A 23,119-nucleotide genomic window follows, 5' to 3' on the forward strand; every position below is an offset into this window, starting at 1 on the left:
CACGTCAACAAACACAAGGAAGGTTCGACATCGAGAAGCTGCAATCACAACCGACAGCCGAACGATTTTCTACTCGACTTGCACTCCTGCTCTCTGAGAGCACTCATCAGCATCTCGGTATAAGGGAGCTGTGGAACGGCATCTCCAACTCATTGCATACCGCTGCAGCCGAAACAATTGGTCTCCGGCAACGCCAAAAAACCAGTTGGTACGATGAGAATTGTCGTTCCGCAGTGGAGAGAAAACAGACTGCCTACCTCGCAATGTTGCGATCGACAGCAAAAGGAGCGGGATGGGAAAGATACCGAGAGCTGAAGAGGGAAGCGAGACGCATTTGCAGACAAAAAAAGAAAGAGGCCGAAATGCGTGAGTATGAAGAGCTTGACAAGCTGGCCCACATGGGTAATGCTCGAAAATTTTAAGAAAAGATCCGGCGACTAACTGAAGGTTTCAAGACCGGAGCACACTCCTGTAGGACTCCCAGAGGTGATCTAGTTATTGATGACCAGAGTATACTGAGTTTGTGGAGGGAACACTTCTCCAGCCTGCTGAATGGCAGTGAAAGTACAACAACAGGAGATGGCGAACCCGATTCCCCAATCGACGACGATGGAACAGATGTTCCATTGCCCGACCGTGAAGAAATTCGAAGCAATCACCCGCTTGAAGAACAACAAAGCGGGGCCGATGGATTACCGGCCGAGCTATTCAAATACGGCGGCGAAGGACTGATAAGGTGCATGCATCAGCTTCTTTGTAGAATATGGTCAGAAGAAAGCATGCCTGACGATTGGAATCTTAGTGTGCTCTGTCCAATCCATAAGAAGGGAGACCCCACAATCTGCGCCAACTACCGTGGTATAAGTCTCCTCAATATCGCATATAAGGTTTTGTCGAGCGTATTGTGTGAAAGACTAAAGCCCACCGTCAACGAACTGATTGGACCTTATCAGTGTGGCTTTAGACCTGGAAAATCTACAATGGACCAGATATTCACCATGTGCCAAATTTTGGAGAAGACCCGTGAAAATAGGATCGACACACACCATCTCTTTGTCGACTTTAAAGCTGCTTTCGACAGCACGAAAAGGAGTTGCCTTTATGCCGCGATGTCTGAATTTGGTATCCCCACAAAACTAATACGGCTGTGTAAGCTGACGTTGAGCAACACCAAAAGCTCCGTCAGGATCGGGAAGGACCTCTCCGAGCCGTTCGATACCAGACGAGGTTTCAGACAAGGTGACTCACTATCGTGCGACTTCTTTAACCTGATGCTGGATAAAATTATACGAGCTGCAGAGCTAAACAGAGAAGGTACAATCTTCTATAAGAGTGTACAACTACTGGCGTACGCCGATGATATTGATATCATTGGAAACAACACCCGCGCCGTTAGTTCTGCTTTTTCCCGCATGGATAAGGAAGCGAAGCGTATGGGTCTGGTGGTGAACGAGGACAAGACGAAATATCTCCTGTCATCAAACAAACAGTCAGCGCATTCGCGTCTTGGCTCCCGCGTCACTGTTGACAGTCATAACTTTGAAGTTGTAGATAATTTCGTCTACCTGGGAACCAGCATTAACAGCAACAACAATGTCAGCCTGGAAATCCAACGCAGAATCACTCTTGCCAACAGGTGCTACTATGGACTAAGTAGGCAATTGAAAAGTAAACTCTACAAGTCCCTCATCATTCCCGTCCTACTTTACGGTGCAGAAGCGTGGACGATGTCAACATCCGATGAGACGGCACTAGGAGTTTTCGAGAGAAAGGTTTTGCGGAAGATTTATGGTCCCTTAAGAATTGGCAACGGCGAATACCGCAGACGATGGAACGATGAGCTGTATGTGTTATTCGACGACATAGACATAGTCCAGCGAATAAAAAACAGCGGCTACGCTGGCTAGGACATGTTGTTCGAATGGATGAAGGTGCTCCAGCTCTGAAAGTATTCGATGCAGTACCCGCTGGTGGAAGCCGAGGAAGAGGGAGACCTCCACTCCGATGGAAGGACCAGCAGGAGAGGGACCTGGCTTCGCTTGGTATAACCAATTGGCGCCAAACTGCCAGAAGGAGGGATACGTGGGGCGCTGTTTTGGACTAGGCTATAACCGCGTAAGCGGTGTCTACGCCAGTCAAGAAGAAGAAGATACGCTCACTTAATTTTATATTATCTATAATTAGGTATAAGGGATTTGGTGGAAGTTATGACCCGATTTTAACAATTTTTGGCACAGAGACAAACAGCTATAAGAAAATTCAGAGGGAATGAATTACATTAAAATATCTGAGAGATTTACCTATATTTTCGGTGAAATATAACCCTTAGGCACTGAGTTCTTCATGGCCTTGAAAAGTCATGGTCCGATTTTGACAATTTTTACACAAGTGATGTCACAGTTCAAATAGAGTATTTATGTAAAGTTTTATTCCGCTATCTTCATTGGTTCCTAATTTATATATTATAAAGTGAACGAATCAGAAGAATTCAAAATTGAGTTATATGGGAAGTAAGCGTAGTTGTGAACCGATTTCGCCGATATTCCACCCGTGTCATCAGGGTGTCACAAAAATATTATGTACCGAATTTCAATAAAATTGGTAGAGTAGTTTCTGAGATATGGTTTTTGACCCATAAGTAGGCGTAGCCACGCCCATTTTCCATTGAAAAAAATGGCTCTTCTTCTGTAAAATTTAGCTTTCTGATATTTTCCGTTAATGAGTTAAAGCAGTTTAGTAGTTTTCAAGATAACCTTTGTATGGTAGGTGAACGTGGTTATTATCGGATTTCACCAATTTTCATGGTGTGTGATGGGATACGCAAGGGAAGTGACTGCAGAAAGTTTGATTTTTTATTTATTTAATTTATTGGTTGTCGAGATATATACTTAAAACCTATTTGGCCTAAAAAAATCACTCCCTAGTGTGATCCTCTGTATCAAATTTTAGTTTTATAATTTTATTCTTATATATATACCACAATATACATTTATTTCTGGGTGATGCAAACATCCGTTATGTGAACAAAACTATAACACTCTGTGCAACATGTTGCGAGTGTATAAAAACTGTATATTTTCAAAGAAACTCATTAAAATGCTATTTGCGTGCAAGTAAGTGCTCGACAGTACTAATTACTCAACGTCATGCATTGCAGGCATGCATTATTAAGGTGGTACTATGTACATGCACAAGCATATTTAAAAAACTATAACCCAATTCATTTAACTTATGCTTCCTTTTAAATATATTTACTTACTTGTTGGAATGCGTCTTTTCATCTCTCCTCTCTCATCAAAACTAGTATACTTTCCGCTCTTTTAGAAAATACCATTTCTCTTTGTTATGCCGATACTACTTCTCATTTTAAACGAAATATATGAAGCACCCTAGTAAAAGTATGTAAGCATATTAGCTATTACGAGGATTTCAAGTTCAAGCTCACGCGCACACTTGTGAGTGTTAAGAGGCTTATTATATTGATTATACCCTTCATTGCTTAACATTAAGAACACCAAAATCCCTTTGAATATTTGAAGAACATTTTTTAAATTATTGAAAAACTAATTACATTAATGGAACAAGCAATTACGTAGTGCGTTAAAATAACACTCAATCTTCGGGCTAACTTGTGGTAAGTTAAAAATGGATTTAACAGGAACTTTGAAATATTTCTTCGTCCGAGATTAAATAGTATAAAGATGAGATGACATGAAATATGTTTTCAATCTCAGTAAATAGTACCGATCGTAGAAGATTTCCGTAATCTGCAACAACTTTTGCGTCAATCCCCAGAAAAATTTATAGCCTCCCGGATTATTAATATTCAAGTTCTTGTTTTCCCCCAATTTTGTGCTCTGTCGTCTCATTATTGCTCTCATGAAACATTATTCTCTGAATTACTCTACTTTTCAAGCTGAGAAAATCATGATAAAGATAAAATTTGCTCCTTTAAAAATGAGTAGTGAGAGACGTGCCAATGTCTCAAGACTGCTATGCCATTTTAATTCCTTGCTCATCTTAGAAACAATAACCCAAAGAAAACTTTTTCGTCTATTATTTATCAGCACTTAACATCCCTAAGACACTTTGACTTTTAACAAGCTTAATAATCATTAAATAGGCTTGCATTTCTTATCAACTTCTGCCACAATTATTTCTTCGTCAAACTCGGGCTTTTTGTATTTTTGTTTTTTATTTTGTAAGTATGCACATGCCAAGCTTCTATTATGAAGAAAGATAATCTTGCACATTTCAAATTAACTCCTTCGGCATATCACAATGTCTGCTTCAGCGCTTTGCTTAGTAAGCGCCTAATTACTCACTATTCGTGTGCATACGTGGGTGTGAGTACTCTTAGGTGAGCAATATTATGTGATGCATGTTATGGTGCGTATATAAGGTTAAGTTCAAGGTTCAAGGTACCTTGGAAGACTCAAGACCATTTTATGCAGAACAATCTAACCTTAAAGATAAAACAACCGCGAATCGGGCAGTATACGATCATATTCTTAGGACCTAAGGATCAAACGTTTATGGACTTCAGACTATCTTCTTGCAACTGATTCACTTATGTCGTTATAATAATATTCCTGATTTAAATTAGTATGATATTATTTCTAATATAATATTACAGTTATTTCTAGCTTTTTTCATTACCATCGATATTGATCTATTCCCTACATAATATATATATTATAAATTGTATATGTAATTAAACTTACATAATGAAAAAATCTCCAACACCAGAACCATATATACCCTAGTAATACTATTTTTGGGTTTACGGATTCCAGCATGTAAACCAGGTTAACATTCCGGCTCTTGTTCGAATAATTTTTTTACTAGACACTGTGATAAGATTCCACTTTTCTATTGGTTCTATTTTATTTGGTCAACTGTGGTCCGAGTCCGACTGTAAAGTACAGGTAGTACTCAACTCAGTTTATTCGTAAATTTTTGAAACAAATTGAAAGGTTAAACCTTTTTGAGAATTTCAGAAACCGTCATTATATATTATAGACACATGTATTACGTACACCATATTACTAAGTGGCATGTTTGAGGTATATAATTCACAAGACAAATCTCTGGCGGCACACGCAAAGAAAGTTAACCAATACATATATAACACAAAAAAAAAAAGAAAAAAGTAAAAAACGAAACCGTAAAACAAAAAAATTATGGTTAAAGCACCAAAAGTGAGCTACCAAAAAAAGTAAAAAAAAAACCAAGTAAGGAAGGGCTAAGTTCGGGTGTAACCGAACATTTTATACTCTCGCAATTTATTTATTTAACTTTATTTATATTATATAATACACAATTTGACCCACATATTCGTCATATATATTGTATAAAGTCCATTGAAAGTTGGAAACCATAATATTAGGTTAGAAGCACCGAGGTCCTCGTGTTCGATATATGGGGGCTTAAAAACCTATGGTCCGATTTCGGCGATGTTCAGAATGGGGCTGCCACACTATAAACATAGTATTTGTGCAAAGTTCTGCACCGATATCTTCACTAGTGCTTACTATATATATTGTAAAGTAAACGATTCAGATCGTCTTCAAAGTTCTGGTATATAGGAAGTAGGCGTGGTTGTGAAGCGATTTGGCCTATTTTCACAACATATCATTGGGATGTAAGGAAACTATTACAAACCCAGTTTCATTAAAATCGGTCGAGTAGTTCCTGAGATATGGTTTTTGCCCCATAAGTGGGCGACGCCACGCCCATATTCCGTTTTGTAAAAAAATCTGAGTGCAGCTTTCATCTGCCATTTCTTATGTGAAATTTAGTGTTTCTGACGTTTTCCGTTAATGAGTTAACCCACTTTTAGTAATTTTCAACCTAACTTTTGTATGGGAGGTGGGCGTGGTTATGATCAGATTTCTTTCATTTTTGGACTGTATTAGGAAGTGGCTAAAAAAAACGACTGCAGAAAGTTTGGTTTATACAGCTCTATTGGTTTGCGAGTTATGTACAAAAAACTTAGTAGGGGGCGGGGCCACGCCCACTTCCCCAAAAATGACCTTCAATCCTACGATCCTTCATACCAAATTTTATTTCCATAGCTTTATTTATGGCTTAGTTATGGCACTTTATGTGTTTTCGGTTTTCGCCATTTTGTGGGCGAGGCAGTGGTCCGATTTTGCTCATTTTCGAAAGCAACCTTCCTATGGTGCCAAGAAATAAGTGTGCCAAGTTTCATCAAGATATCTTAATTTTTACTCAAGTTACAGCTTGCACAGACGGACGGACGGACGGACGGACAGACAGACAGACATTCGGATTTGAACTCCACTCTTCACCCTGATCACTTTGGTTTAAATAACCCTATATCTAACTCGTTTAGTTTTGGGTGTTACAAACAACCGTTATGTGAACAAAACTATAATACTCTCTTTAGCAACATTTGTTGCGAGAGTATAATAATAACACTTTTTATCGTAATACTTCCAAAAGAATTTCCAAACGACTGAGCATAATTACATGCGATTCCAAGTAAATAATTAATTAATTATGTATGTGAATATGTAGATAAAGCAGAGTACACGATTAAGAACCGTTAGCGGCAGGCGTTAAAACAATTAGTCACATATTAACTACTGCACGAATACCAACTACGAAGAATTATTTGAAGTTATTAATCGACAACATAATTTCGCTGAATGTAATTAAAGCAATCCGATTGAATAATTAAGATTAAGTGTAGTAAGTAACCACTACATTTCATCAAAGAACAGAAATAAAACAAGTAAGGAAAGGCTAAGTTCGGCTGCAACCGAACATTATATAATACTCCACAAAATGCAAGAAATAAATATATGTAATTTTATTTATATCTTATCGATAGCAACAGTTTGTGGAACCGATTGCTACAAAATATAAATGTATACTCTGTGCAACATGTTGCGTTTCAATTCTACTTGAATGTACTCAACACAGTTTATTTTCCTACAGGGTGTTAACTCTCACACTACCCTGTTACCAATGTGGCGTTTTCAAATAATTTGCCGTGGTAATTGCCCTGATTGCGGTTAAATGGGGAGATTTCACTTTCACATGCAATATACACTCGAGTAACTGTATAAATACGGCTTTGTTTGGTTAGTGATTAGTGTGTTTTCGCCCGCAGAGTTTTAATGCTTTGTGTTGCACAGCATTGTTGTTTACACTTACTATTTCCGATTTCTTTTGGAGATTTGTTAGTTCTTCTGGTTTACGTCGTAATCGTTTGATATTTCGTTTGATATTTCTTTCAATCTTTCGTTCTGACTAGGAACCGTACTTTAAGACAATCTCAGCGGTGCCATCCTGGAATGAAGAAAAAACTATCTGATCATTCATTCAACTAGAAACAAAGTAAGTAAGATCTTAGAACTCAAGGTAGGTCATAGGTCAAAAGATAAGCGGATTTTACGAATGAGAGTCGATCTACGCATAAAAATACGTTTTGTTTTCTGGAGATCTAGAAGTAGAAGTGGATAGTCCGGTTCTCGGCGCGAGTTTTCTTCAATGCGGCTTCAAAGTTCAATAATTTGGTTTTGCAGAACCCTGTGACCGTATTATTTCTTTCCAATTAGTTGATGTTAAACATACCAAAGGAATCTAAGAAAATATCTCCTTACCGATTAATAGGACAGAATCGCCGATTGAAGTCCACTGCTTGAGTGCGTCGACGGTCATTTAATGACGCAGAAACTCGATGTGAAAATTGGCAATTCGGTCACAGCAACCATCGAAGAGAATATATCACACGATAGATCTCTTGCAATAGAGGCTTAAAAAAGCGGTGAGATTAAATAATGAACGTACTGTCTTAGTATATCAATCAACGACTTCTTCTCATATCCGTGGTACGACACTTAACATTAGCTCCATATGAACTTTAAATCTCTTGAAATGGCTAACAGAATTTAGTGACAAGATTTGTATCAGAAATACTTCCAGATACGTATCATAAGACTTATAGAGGGCGATCACAGTTAGAAACGGCTCTCTAGATAATTAGAAATTAGAATTTGAAGTCATGATCAACCGATTGGACTTCTCCGAGAATCACTAAACACAACACAGGTCCACAAAAAAAAATCGATAAAAGGTTCCTTTGACCAAACATGGTGTAGTATATGTATTTTGGGCCGCTGAAACCGAATCTGAAGTCCGTTTTGCTCCATTAAGTCAGGATTTTTTCCTAACCTCAAAATACAGGTCCGATTTTATTTGACGGAAAAAGATTTAAAAATATTAACGAATTTAGCTTAATTTTGGGATAGAGGGGTTTTGAGTCCTTGATTTACGTCCCTGATTACCTGATTACGAAAAGGGATTTTCGAGGTCACTGATTCGAAATTACAGAGGTAGTCAAAATTATTTACACATCGGACGTTTTTTTACATGTTTCACATAAAAAACTTTCGCTTGTTGTTGTTGTTGTTGTCGCTATGTTGTTGTAAACCTTGATCTATTCCTGAGCGAATGAAGTCAGTTTGGCTAGAATAGCTAGAAATATGGCGGAGATATAAGCAAATGAACTGAAGACTCGCAGTAGTCAAAAGTAACGGGTGATTTTTTTGAGGTTAGGATTTTCATGCATTAGTATTTGACAGATCACGTGGGATTTCAGACATGGTGTCAAAGAGAAAGATGCTCAGTATGCTTTGACATTTCATCATGAATAGACTTACTAACGAGCAACGCTTGCAAATCATTGAATTTTATTACCAAAATCAGTGTTCGGTTCGAAATGTGAAATCCGCTTTTTTATCGACAAATTTTGTTCAGCGATGAGGCTCATTTCTGGTTGAATGGCTACGTAAATAAGCAAAATTGCCGCATTTGGGGTGAAGAGTAACCAGAAGCCGTTCAAGAACTGCCCATGCATCCCGAAAAATGCACTGTTTGGTGTGGTTTGTACGCTGGTGGAATCATTGGACCGTATTTTTTCAAAGATGCTGTTGGACGCAACGTTACGGTGAATGGCGATCGCTATCGTTCGATGCTAACAAACTTTTTGTTGCCAAAAATGGAAGAACTGAACTTGGTTGACATGTGGTTTTAACAAGATGGCGCTACATGCCACACAGCTCGCGATTCTATGGCCATTTTGAGGGAAAACTTCGGAGAACAATTCATCTCAAGAAATGGACCCGTAAGTTGGCCACCAAGATCATGCGATTTAACGCCTTTAGACTATTTTTTGTGGGGCTACGTCAAGTCTAAAGTCTACAGAAATAAGCCAGCAACTATTCCAGCTTTGGAAGACAACATTTCCGAAGAAATTCGGGCTATTCCGGCCGAAATGCTCGAAAAAGTTGCCCAAAATTGGACTTTCCGAATGGACCACCTAAGACGCAGCCGCGGTCAACATTTAAATGAAATTATCTTTAAATTTTATGCGTTTTTTTTTTTTAAAAAGTTATCAAGCTCTTAAAAAATCACCCTTTATTTACACACGGCGCTTTAGCCTTTATCCTTGGATTTGGTTTGAGCAATAATAGTAATTGGATTCTATTGCATTCAGAACAAACTAACTCAGCCTTAAAATATAAAAAATGGTAAATAAAATGCAGAAAACAAAGAAATTATCGATTATAACTAGATCGGAGACTGTTACTAAGTTTAAGACTGGGGTTTCGGCTTCGGAGTTAGTAAAAATTTATAGAATTTAAAGGAATACTGTTTATAATATTATTATAAAGAAGGAGACGAACAATTGCAAGGATACTTTAAAGAGAACTGGGTAAAAACCTGTGATAACTCGAAGATAATGTAGAAGATTAGTAGGAACTGTCATGCAAAATCCCACAATTAGTCCTATTAATATTGCAGCACCATCGAATCAGCATATTGCATGAACAGTCAATGATGCTACACTGCTCAGGACCTTAAAAAAATTAACATAAATGCCTACGTTGTGCATAAAATGGTCAATATTTCCGAAACCGATCCGATTCCGAAAAATCAATATGCCTCTCATTTGCCACAGATTGCATCCTAAAGCCTGTCGTGGGCAGATAAGGCTAAATTTTAATTCCAGGGCTTCTTTAGTAAAGGCTTTATGCATTTACCACGTGAGAGAAAGAATAATGCAGTTTAGGTGCTAAGTAGAGTCGGAGGTGACACTATGATTTTTTGGGTAAGTTTTCCTTACTTAAGTTCTGGTGATTTGGTACTAATTTAGGGACCCTAAATCATCCGGATTTATCAGAACTCACATGACCATGCCACTGTGGTAGTTAGTCGGTCTTTTCCAACTATTGACCAAATTTTACAACAGGACAATGCTCCATTTCATAAAGGATCGTTACCAACAAAACTTTTAAGTGAAGCAAATCCAGTTGACCTCCGCAGAGTTCCGACCTAAACTTTATTGAAAATATTTGGTGTTTCGTTAAATATCAGAGGTCAATTGATATAATAACCGAAAACGCCGAAATTATCGACATTTGGTCTAATTTAACAGTTAACTTAGCGCACAATTGTGTTGAATCAATTCGGACCATAAAATAAGCTGTAATTGATACCAAAGACGATGTAACCAATTATGAATTTATCGCCTTAGAATAGTAACTTAGACTAAACATTAAAATTAAAAAACAAAAAAAAATATCATTAAAAAATAACAGGGTAATTCATTTCAAATTGTGTGTAAATACTTTTGACGCAAAAAAAATTTGTGTAAATACTTTTGACTACTGCGAGCCTGTAGTTCATTTGCTTATATCTCCGCCATATTTCTAGCTATTCTAGCCAAATTGACTTCATTCGCTCAGGAATAGATCAAGGTTTACAACAACATAGCATTTTGTTACCCTGCGACAACAACAACAACAAGCAAAAGCTTTTTCTGTGAAACATGTAAAAAAACGTACGATGTGTAAATAATTTTGACTACCTCTGTAAAGGTAAATTTTCAAACTACAAAATTAAAAAAAAATATTAAAGAAATATTTCCGACAGCCATATTGGATCCGCCATTTTGTATTTTGAAAATTTGTCTTTAATTTTGTATTCAGGGACCCCTCAAAACCCCTCTATCCCAAAATTAAGCTTAATCCGTTAATATTTTTAAATTTTTTTCTGTCAAGTAAAATCCGACATGTATTTTGAGGTTAGGAAAAAATGTGATGGAGCAAAACGGACTTCAGATTCGGTTTCAGCGGCCCAAAATACATAACGTACACCATGTTTGGTCAAAGAAACCTTTCATCGATTTTTTTTGTGGACCTGTGCAATTAATGAATATTATATTCAAAATCTATGGAAGTTCTCGAAGCGAAAATAATCGATAGCCCATGACAAATATATAATCACATCCACACCATACAGTTATATACGTTTTCGCAAGAAAAATAATTATTATAGAAACAATTGAATTGTCACAAAAGCTCTAAATTAAGTAAACTTTGGTTCCCTTTTGTTGTCAAAAATTTAAAGATGTTCAATCAGTACTTACATCTGGAAGCTTTGTAATCTATTATCACCGTTAAGCCAGCTGATTTAGTACTTCAAATGTTTACACCACAAGAAATACATTGTAAGTTACATACATGTGAAAAATTCAAAGTCTCCAACCACACAATTAATTACATCAACAACAAAGACAACGCAAGAAGTTTAACAATTTGTACCTATCTGTTTGTCTTGTGATTGACTCACAAGTGTTGGCATTTGTCTATCCACTCACATCCCAATGAACAAACGAAATTACTCACAATACTTCTTGGTAAAAACTTCCGCCACAACCACACACATGCCACATAACAAACGCGTATACAATTTATGAGCGACCGCGTCGCTTATTTGCTTTTTCTACAAACGTGAAATGAAAAGCCTCAATGAGTTGAAAACTTTTTTATGACCACCAGGCCTTACAAAAATACTTGAATGCGTGTACTTCACTCACGTGGTGCTTGCCAAGTCAGCAGTGCTGAGCCCACGCACAATGCGCCGTTTTTTCGTCGTACCTTTTCTGCTGCCTTGAAATGGTTTTTATTCGATTACTTTTTTGCTCGCAGCTGTTGGTGGGGGCGGTATTTTGCTATTATTTTACAAATGTCACTTTTACAGTTATTCCGAATGCATACAAAGAAATTTGTAACAATCTGCTTCCACTTCCTTTCTTTGACGGTATTTTTGTTTTTTTTTTCGAAAATTTCCTTTATTCATTTTATGTCTTTTGTAAACTCATCACGTCGATAAGAGAGTTTAAAGTGTTCTTGTGTGTTTTGTTTTACTAAATTAGAACGAAAAATTGTTGGCGAGAAACGCAAACTTTTGGCTTAATTCGATTTTCTAATTTTTGTTGTTGTTTGCTATTTGTATTTTGTCTTTTGTTCGTTTGAATTTGAAAAATAGAGATGTTCAGTTTTTCCGTGTGTAATCTACTGACTGCTATCTGATATAACTACTTAAAGTATCTACATACACGTATATTATTGGTATTTTTAGCAGCAGCATGAAGCATTATCCAAATGGTTTCACAGAATCATACCTATATATGTCATCTATATATGTCATCCTCCTCTCCTGCCTCTCTTATTATCTTACTTATGAATTGGTCGATTTCCCTTGAAAAAACATTTCTGACAATTCTTGGTCCCGTCATAATTTTGAGGTATACAGCTTCATGAAAATTTTATTATAGAGCAAATCATTTAATATTAAGTAAGGAAAGGCTAAGTTCGGGTGTAACCGAACATTTTATACTCTCGCAATTTATTGAAGAAATTTTATTAAGATAACACACAATTTACCCATAAATTCGGCATAAAGTTTAATAGAATAACGAAAATCGTCATACATACTATATGAGGGCTGAGGTAATTCCTGAACCGATTTCATTCATTTTCACCAGCAAGGCATACTATATCCAAGATGATTCGCTCACTTAATTTTGCTAAGATATCTCACTTATTAACCAATACATATATACAGATTAAAGCCCACCGTATTTTTGAAGAACCTATAATTAAGTATATGGGAGTTAGGAGATGTTATGACCCGATTTTAATAATTTTTCGAACAGAGACACACTATTATGAGAAAATAATTTCCTCTGAATTACATTAAATTCTCCTTAGCGCTGAGTTCAACATGTTCGACATCTGGGGCTTGGAAAGTTATAGTCCGTTTTCGACAATTTTTTCACAAGTGATGTCACAGATGATATGCATATTTGTGTAAAGTTTTATTCCGCTATCGTTTCGACAAAATTCAACCTGTTTACTTACTGCAATAACTGAAGATGTAGAAGAAGCTAACTATTTCTAAACGATTAATTAAATAAAATCGAAACTAGAAACCCTGATCTCATTAGCATTTATTCATATACACATACACAATAATAACGGAAGCAATTTCTAATATTTTTATTTTTGATTTTTAGCTGCCAACTTTTGTAAGAGCGTCAAAAACGAAAATGCTTGAGTTACCACCTAAAAATTAATAATAATCAATTACTTCGCTTCAATGCCACTTAACTGTAAAACTCAACACTAAAATCGCACTTCCAACACTTACCGACCGCAATCTCTCCACATCCATTGCATAGAATTTACCCGCCGTCAACCGAACCGCACGCTTACTATTCGCCAATAAAATTATTATATCCTTACGTATGGCAACGGAGTGTGTCCACCACTGTGAGCGCCAAAATGCCTCACCACAGCGCACACTATGACCGCGCAGCAATTCACCAAAATAAGTGAACATCAACAACTCAATGAATGTCAGCGTCACATATTGAACCAAATTCAAAATGCGCACCATCGAACGTTCGCCCTGGCAAGAATGGAGAGAACGAGAAAATCAGCTTCGATGCTGTGGCAACATACAACAGTAGCATTTCAGTAACAACAACTCACCGCAACGCCAACGAACACCAATAAACAAAGCTGGAAAGTAACTTGAATCGATTTAACAAGGCAATAAGGATTAAAAAGTTCCTCCAACTCTTTGCAGGCATCCAGTATGAAACGATGCAATTGTACACACTGCACTACGGCCATATGCAGGGCTTCCGGCAACGTCACCGCTGACTGCTGAGTGTATAAAAGTTGAAGTGTCGAGAGATTGGTTAAGTGTTCCTGGCAATACATATACTGATTCAGTTCATCGTCGGATGTTATTGGCAGTGCTGCTTGTTCGTTGCTAAGAAGAGGGAATTTAGTAATTTCATGGATTTAATAAAATATTTTCTCTGAGGAAGCTCAATTTCTGTTATCCCATTCGGTTTTCAATATTTATGTGAACAATTAGAAGACACGATCTGAATGTAAAAGGAAGAATGGTTGCAATTGAAGCTCTGTTTTTCCATTTATAAGATCACTTTGTTGTGTTTGAAATAAATTATATCGGAAAGCGCATTGAACTCTAAGAAGATCAACAACAAGTTCGCTTCGTACGATCTTCGACACAAAATTATTAAAATGTTTAGCATTAGACAACTAATTTTTCAAGGCGGACTTGCCGTCTTCTTTCGAACTTAATCTAAGTTTTTCAAATTTAGCTCAAGTTGGTGCTTCGTAGAGAGATCAGCGCTCTGAGGAGAGGCAGTTTTAAGTCGAATTCCTCTTATAATATTTCATACCTTTGAAAATATACACCTAATGGATACATGCCCAAATGCTTCTGAGCTTCCAGTCCAACAATATTTTACCTACCGCAATTTCTCCACTTCAAAGCTGGAGCGCAAACGAGCATAGTAACTCAAGTTCTTCAAGCTGCAGTAGAGCACATCGAACTGTCCACACATAAGTATAACCAATGAAACGAACAAAGCAGAGCCATTGCCGAAAGTGGCGCCCATTATCATCTGCGCCGACAATTGTAAAACGTACAACAACTCGTAGACATATGGTTGCTGTAAATAAAAATAACAAAAACTATAAATAAAAAATGAATTAAGAACTTGTCCCAAACAAAGCACCTACCAACGGATCAAAGGGATACCAGCACTTCAATGGCAGCACGTGCACACCCATCACCAGCGGAGCGAAACCGTACAACAATGTACCGGCCACACAGGCCACCGTCCACACAATAGACATACGATTTGCCAAAACAAAGGTACGATGCGAGCTCACAAAGCTCAAACCGGGCAACGAGTGATGCCAATAATGGTGATTGATACGCCGTAGAAATACCAACAGTCGCTGCCAACGCAACAACCAATAGCAGGCCGCATAAACGCTGAACCAGAATATGATGGTCATTGTGAGTGCGTCGGTAATCTCCTCCAGTTTGCCGTTGAGCAGCATTTCGTAGGAGGTCTTCAAGAAGAGCACAGCCATGTGGAGGGTTTGTGTGATAACGAAAAAGCAGTAGACATAGCCCAGACCGTAACCTAAATTGAATGGAATTTGTCCGGTGGCTTTGAAACAGATTACTTGTGCGACAAACAAGTCAGCAATACGTGGTTTGTCTTCATCGGAGTAAAGTAATGTGGAGCTTTCTAATTCTCTGACGTCCCTTGCTGTTTTGTCTTTCATTATTGTTTAATGTAGAGACTTTTTCGGTTGATTTGGCGAAGTAAACTGAACCGTGAACACTTTTCAAGGCAAATATTTATATTGGATGAACTCAAATGTAGAAAAGAGAAAATTAATGAAATTTCATTTTTGTTTTAATTTATTTATAAATATTTAATATTCAATAACAATCAATGTTTATAAACAGTTTAAAAGCCTCCTAGCACGGTAATCAATTTGAGTTAAAGGGTTTTACAATAAGAAAGAGTCGAAACCATTAATGTGGCAATATTAGTTGCGCACTCAAAGTACCATAACAAGGTCATTGCTGTTGGTATTTCTCGAACAATCCGAGTTTTTATCTACTGAATTCTATCTGAAGTAATGTCTTAAACGACCAAACACGAAAGACCTTATTTAAGTTAATAAGACTCACAATAAATCGAGCTCAAATGAATAATTTCTTTTCGGTTTCGTCGGTACATTTCTATGGATGTACAATGTTTCTTCGATTGATTGTGCATTCCCATCAAAGGTTGAAAGGTCGACTTTTAAAGTCCATCAGTTGAGTTTTTGCTCCAGTATTCCAATTGCACACCCCTATTAGCCGTTTTCCTCTTGTTATTTGAGGCGTCATATGGAATTAAATATGTGTATTCACTGAGTATATCACAAATTCTGAACATTAAACTTTTTGTCAACGCCTGTCGAAACTTTTCAGAATATAATTAAGTGTTTAGTGGTCGACAAAAATACTCTTACCTATATCCTCCGCGCGGGTGTCGACTGGGCAATGGGTGGCGCTGCTTGCACTGTCGTGGACTCAAGCTGCCGCTTGGCTGGCTACGTCATGACAGTGGTGGCAGGCGTCATCCAGCGAAGGATGGCATAATTCTCCATTCCTTTCCCTGAGGTGGACTGCTTTTAACGCTTCCCCAAAGGGAGATGGATGGGGGAAGATGTCGGTCATTGCTATTGAGGTGCCTGGCGGTAGGTATAAAACGCTAGGGGTAGAGGACCCCGAACTCAAAAAACTCACAATGGAGAGCGCAATAAAGGATGAAAAGCGGGCTGGGATATCAGCCCAAACGTCGGTGGGAGATGAGGCTGCTACCACCGGCGGGCACAGCGAGAGCTGTGTCGCCAGCGGCCACACCTCCACTGCAACGGGAGCAGGTTGCAGTGGTTGCAGTACTACTACCAAACCAACCTTACAGCGCACTGGTGCCACAGTCCTCGAAGACTCGGACCAAGAAAGTGCCGTAAGCATCAACGCTGAAAAGGAAGAAGAGCTTCTTCGTTCTCCTGAGCTGTCGACCGTGGGTAGCAACTCTGGTAACAAGAGAGGGCCCCGGAAGAAGCCTAACAAGGAGGGGATGAAAGCTAAGGCCAGATACAAGGCGGTGGTCGGAATATGTGACCGCCTCGAGGGCAAGTCCAACCTGAAGGAAGATGAGGTGCAAAGGTTGGCTTGGGCCAGAGAGGAGGTGAAGACCGGTCGTGCTCATTTCGCAACACGGAACTGGTGCAATGCCTCGGATCCAGCATTTGCTAATCGGATTGAGGAGCACATAGCTGAAAAGAGGCAGCGTTCGACGGAGAGCGAACCAAAGGCACCAGCGAAAAAGAGGAAGTGCGAGGACGTTGCTGAAAAGCAACAAGTCAGGCACGCCGACGACAGACCAATGACATCCAAAGCAGCGGCGGCGGCCAGTGAGATTGGGAAACGACATCTGATCGTGGCACTCATTGACCGTAGTAACCCGCTGGGGCAGATGTCACAGGAGCGGTGGAAAATAGTGGAAATGAAGCTATTGAAAGCCCTCTTCGCATGGATGGATGCTCAGCCAAGCGCGCCCATGCCCACATTTGATGGAGCTGGGTGGCTTAGCGGAGTTAAAATTTTAAAGTGTAAGGATGACCCGTCGCTTATATGAGTAAAGGAAGCAGTCAAAACGCTTCCTAGCCTATAGGAGAATGGGAGACTGGAGGTGGTGGACCGCAATGATATTCCATCGGTGCCCAAGGCGAAGGTAATTATACCTCGCGTAGTGGACCAGGAATATGCTTCGCGGCTGCTACAACGGCAGAATCCGGACGTGCCGACTAGCGACTGGAGGGTGTTGAGCGTGGCAAAATCTTCAAATGAAGATGGAGGCTAAAGCTACATCCTCCAGATCAATAAGGCGGCGGACTATATTCTGTACGGAAGGTTCGGGAAGATGGCGTGGGGCGTTGGGAGCGTGTTCCTTCGCCTCAAGAAGCGCCACCCCGCAGACAGCAACGTAAAAACGCTCGAGAAAGGTGAAGTGGAGAAGGATCTCGATTTAGAAGAGATCCTGGCGACTTCACTGGTCCTACAGGAGGTGAAGAAGGCACCGACCCAGCACTCTGGAAATGCAGAACCGAGAGCTGAGGGTAATACAGGTGAACCTCCACAAATGTAGGATCGCCTCCGCCGAGCTCCATCTCAACTTAGAGAAGGGCGGCTACGATGTGGCTTTAGTCCACAGACGACCTGACTGTTGTGACGGTAAAGGATGTCAAGGATAAGCCTATACTCCTTGCGTCCTGTTACCTGCCACATGATGACGAGGCACCCACGGCGGAGGTCCATAGGCTGGTAGCGGCATCCAGAGGAGGGAAGCAGGCGCTAGTAGTGGGAGCCGATGCCAACGCCCATCACACGATCTGGTGCAGCACCGACATTAATCAAAGAGGTGAGTCTCTACTCAACTTCATTTTACAAAGTAGTCTAGTGATAGCTAACCGAGGGGAGAAGCCTACAAATATAGGACCCACCTCAAAAAAGTCTTAGATATAACACTCTATACCGGTAGATGAGCAATGGTAGAGAATTGGAGAGTGCTAAGTACACCGTCCCTCTCTGACCACAGGTACATCTACTTCTCTATAACATCTGAACCGAAAATTAAGGTAGACGTTAGGAGGAATCCCAGAAATACAAACTGGGATTTCTATGTTCAAATACTAGAGCACACAAGACTAAGACCTTGCGTATTCAATTCTCATGAAGAAGTAGAAGCAGGCGTGAATCTATTCACAAATGCTCTCAATAAAGCATTTCATTCCGCGTGTCCAACTATACGATTAAAGCGCAAAACGAAGCCCCCTTGGTGGAACAAGGAGCTCGGATTGCATAGACGCATGGTACGTGATATGTTCAACTGAGCCAAACTAGCAGAAAGAGAGGACTGTTGGAACGAGTACAAGGATCTTTTAAGGGACTACAAAAAGTTGGTGCGCTGGACCAAACGACAGTCTTGGATAAACTTTTGTAGCAGCTTGGAAAAGACCAACGAGGTAGCGAGGCTCAGGAAGCTACTATCCAAAAGCCCTGCCCGCTTGGTCTAATTCGCAAAGATGACGGGGGGTGGACGGATAACTGTAAGGATTCATTAGAAGACCTGTTCAGTGTGCACTTCCCGGGCTGCAAGAACACGGCTAGTCCCATTAACGAAGGGAATAGGGCTGTAAGTGTACCCGAAAATATCATAACAGAATGGAGGATAGAATGGGCAATCCAGTCCTTCGACGCATTTAAATCACCCGGTACGGATGGAATTATTCCTGCCAATCTGCAAAAAGCTCAATGGTTGGTTGTGCCGTGGTCAAAAACGATTTTCAGGGGGTGCTTGAGGTTCGGCTATGTGCTGCATTCATGGAGAGAGGCTAGGGTTGTGTTTATAACAAAGGCAGGTAAAAACAACCCAACCTTCTCGAAAGAATTCAGACCCATAAGCTTAACTTCCTTCCTCTTGAAAACGCTAGAGAAAATACTAGATGCGCATATCAGAGATGCAGCGCCTCCCGGCAGCTTGTCTAAAGCGCAACATGCTTATACAAAGGGCAGATCCGTGGAGACTGCACTGCATTCGCTGGTATTCAGCATCGAAAAAGCCTTGGAATATAAGGAATATGCCCTCGGAGCTTTCTTGGACATCTCCGGAGCTTTTAACAACGTGTCAACGGAAGCCATTCTGAACAGTATCGAGTCAATAGGAGTTGAGACTGCAATACAACGGTGGGTCAAAAGCCTCTTGACTTCAAGAAGGATATTAGCAGAATGGAATGATGCCAGAATGACCAAGGAGGTCCGCAGAGGTACCCACAAGGTGGGGTGTTATCTCCGCTCCTATGGACATTAGTTGTGAATAAACTATTAAGGAAGTTAGACGGCAAAGCCCCTAGCTAGTAGCATATGCGGACGGCATTGCCATCTTAATAACGGGCAGGTGTCTACACACTATTAGCAACATAATGACAACTACTCTCAGTACTGTACTGAACTGGGCAACTCATGCAGGCTTGGGATTGAATGCGGAGAAAACTGACTTGCTTGTTTTTACGAGGAAGTACAAAATTCCCACATGGAGACACCCCTCGCTAAATGGGATAGGACTCCCTCTCAAGGACCATACCAAGTACCAAGCACCTGGTAGTCTGTGGAAGTACAATGTAGATGAGAGAGTAAGAAAGGCCATCAATGCTTTATATGCGTGCAGGCAAATGCTGGGTACTACCTGGGGGCTTTCTCCCTCTCTTATGCACTAGTGCTACACAGCAGTGGTAAGACCGATTCTGCTCTACAGTGTTCTAGTGTGGTGGACAGGCGCAGGGAAATCAACGTATCGAAAGCCAATGGAAAGGGTTCAGCGGCGTGCGGCTATTTGCATAACGGGAGCACTAAGAACCACCCCAACGACGGCTCTTGAAATAATACTAAACCTGCCGCCTATAGATTTCTTCGCTGAAAACAGCGGGGCAAAATCGGCGGGGCGCCTTATGGCAGCAGGAGAATTTAAGTATTGAACCTTTGGGCATAGCTCAGTGGGTAATGGTAATTTGGCGGACACCGACTACCTGACCCCATCTTTCAAATGGGAAAGAAGGTTCAAAGAAAGAGATGGCTGGCGTAAGGGCATAGCATAAACATATTTACGGATCGCTCGAAAATGGAGGACGGGATAGGCGCGGGGATATATTTCAAGCGGAGGTGTTTGCAATTGGAAAAGCCGCTGAGCTATCCTTAAGCGCACCAACAGGATACTCTAAAGTAAACATATACGTAGACAGTCAGGCGGCAATCAAGGCAATATCCTCCTTCAGCATATCGGCCAAAAGTGTCTTAAGTGGTAGAACAGCAGTGGATGATGTTGCCAGAAATAGGCGACTTCAATTCTACTGGGTGCTAGGCCACAAGGGCATAGAAGGTAACGAGATAGTGGACGAGATTGCCAAACGAGGCGTAAAACTGTCATCCGAAAATATGATGAACGCAGATAGACCTATACACTGTCTATATGATGATCTAGACAGAAACTTGGTAAAAAAGTTCAAAGCGCGCTGGAAGAATATACCGGGATGCAAAACCGCAAAAGTTATGTGCAAGGCGGTAGATAAGATGTACACGAAATTTCTATTGGCGCTCGATAGAAGCAAATGTAGGAATATGGTCGGCATACTCACTGGTCACTGCCTTGTGACGGCGCACACCTACAAGATGGGGCTGAAAGATGGTGAAGACTGCTGGAAATGTCAAGAGCAAGGCACCAGAGAAACAGTGGAGCACCTCTTCTGTGAATATCCTACATTATCAAGACAACGACTTCAGCATTTGGGGGCTGCACATTACGTTAATCTGGAAGAGATTTCGTTGGTAAAGCCACAAAGCCTTTTGAAATTCGCAACAAGCGCTGGCATCCTAAAGGATGACTACTCCTCATTAACCAAGTGACGGCACTCCATCTGGTTTCCCAAAGGACCAAAACTGGTCTAAGTGTGGCGTTATAACCTGCCAGAGTAACCTAACCTAAGTGTTTAGTATTAAGTAGTAGCCATGCGTCCCTTATCTCACCGCATGTGTACTTATTGGACAATGTCCAGTCTGCATGACCAGCGCTTTAGCACAAGTGGACTACAGATTACTCCCTAACTGGCTTACAGCGTACTATCATCGAACCCAAGACCAGTACTGCTTCTCTGCTGTAGGAGTGATCACACACCTCCGTTGTGCATTCCAGAGTGTCCCTGTTGGGACCTTTTGTGCCCACTGAGTACGCCATCACGAGCCGTAATGGAGCGGCCTGTAAATGCACGGTTGCAACGTGCAAAATAGCATTTAGTGCCATGGTTGGTGTTGCCATTCTCATTCCGTAGAGAATAAATAATACGTATATATGGTGATTAGTTCCTTATATTAGTATGGGAAAATATGGGAAGGAATTGTTCCTTCTTCTTCTTGACTAGCAGAGACACCGCTTACATGGTTATAGCCGAGTCCATAAAAACGCGCCATTCGTTTCTTCTTTTGGCAGTTTGGCGGCAATTGGTAATGCCAAGTGAAGCCAGGTCCTTCTCCACCTGGTCCTTTCAACGGAGTGGAGATCTTCCTCTTCATCGGCTTCCACCAGCGGGTACTGCATCGAACACTTTCAGAGCTGGAGCATCTTCGTCCATTCAAAGAACATGACCTAGCCAACGTAGCCGCTGTCTTTTTATTCGCTGAACTATGTCAATGTCGTCGTATAAGTCGTACAGCTCATCGTTCAATCGTCTGCGAAATTCGCCGTTGCCAATTTTTAAGGTACCATAAATCTACCGCAAACCCTTTCTTTCGAAAACTCCCAGTGTCGCCTCTTCGGATGTTGACATCGTCCACGCTTCTGCACCATACATCAGGACGGGGATGATGAGGGACTTGTAGAGTTTGGTTTTTGTTCGTCGAGAGAGGACTTTACTTTTCAATTGCCATTCCACAATAGCACCTGTTGGCAAGAGTGATCCAGCAGAGTTATGACTGTCAACAGCGGCGTGGAAGCCAAGACGCGAATGCGCTGACTGTTTGTTTGATGACAGGAGATATTTCGTCTTGTCCCCATTCACCAACAGACCACCACACGCTTCGCTTCCTTATCCAGTCTGGAAAAACCAGAACTAACGGCGCGGGTGTTGTTTCCAATGGTATCGATATCATCGGGGTACGCCCGCAGTTGTACACTCTTATAGAAAATTGTGCCTTCTCTGTTTTGCTCTGCAGATCGTATTATGTTTTCCATCATCAGGTTAAAGAAGTCACACAATAGTAAGTCAACCTGTCTGAAACCTCTTTTGGTACAAAACGGCTCGGAGTAGTCCCGATCCTGACGGAGCTTTTGGTGTTCCTCAACGTCAGTTTACACAGTCGTATTAGTTTTGCAGGGATACCAAATTCAGACATCGCGGCATAGAGGCAGCTCCTTTTCGTACTGTTGAAAACAGCTTTAAAATCGACAAAAAGATGGTGTGTGTCGATCATCTTTTCACGAGTCTTCTCCAAGATTTTGCGCATGGTGAATATCTGGTCAGTTGTTGTCGATTTTCCAGGTCTGTTCCATCGTTATCGGTTGGGGAAGCGTGTTCGCCATCTCCTGATGTTGTACAACAACCACTAGATCACCTCTGAAGGTCCTACAGGAGTGTGCTCCGATCTTGAAACCTTCTGTTAGTCGCCGAATCTTTTCAAAGAATTTTCGAGCATTACCCCTGTCGGCCAGTTTGTCAAGCTATTCATACTCACGAATTCGGCCTCTTTCTTTTTTTTATCTGCAAATGCGTCTCGCTTCCCTCTTTGACTCTCG

At 40.5% G+C, this 23,119-nt stretch overlaps 1 protein-coding gene across 1 annotated transcript; it reads right to left on the minus strand.

Moving 5' to 3' along the window:
• Positions 1-13,312: 13,312 nt before the first annotated feature.
• Positions 13,313-15,623, minus strand: LOC105215835 (putative odorant receptor 85e). Its single transcript, XM_011189995.3, has 5 exons — positions 14,943-15,623; positions 14,673-14,872; positions 13,875-14,160; positions 13,531-13,791; positions 13,313-13,445 (listed from the first exon to the last, which is right to left on the minus strand). The coding sequence occupies exons 1-5, from the start codon at positions 15,498-15,500 to the stop codon at positions 13,380-13,382; spliced, it is 1,371 nt and encodes a 456-aa protein (XP_011188297.1). The 5' UTR covers positions 15,501-15,623; the 3' UTR covers positions 13,313-13,379.
• Between the last annotated feature and the right edge of the window lie 7,496 nt (positions 15,624-23,119).

This window comes from Zeugodacus cucurbitae, chromosome 2 (assembly GCF_028554725.1).
Source record: "Zeugodacus cucurbitae isolate PBARC_wt_2022May chromosome 2, idZeuCucr1.2, whole genome shotgun sequence".
In the NCBI taxonomy this organism is placed as follows: Eukaryota; Metazoa; Arthropoda; class Insecta; order Diptera; family Tephritidae; genus Zeugodacus; species Zeugodacus cucurbitae.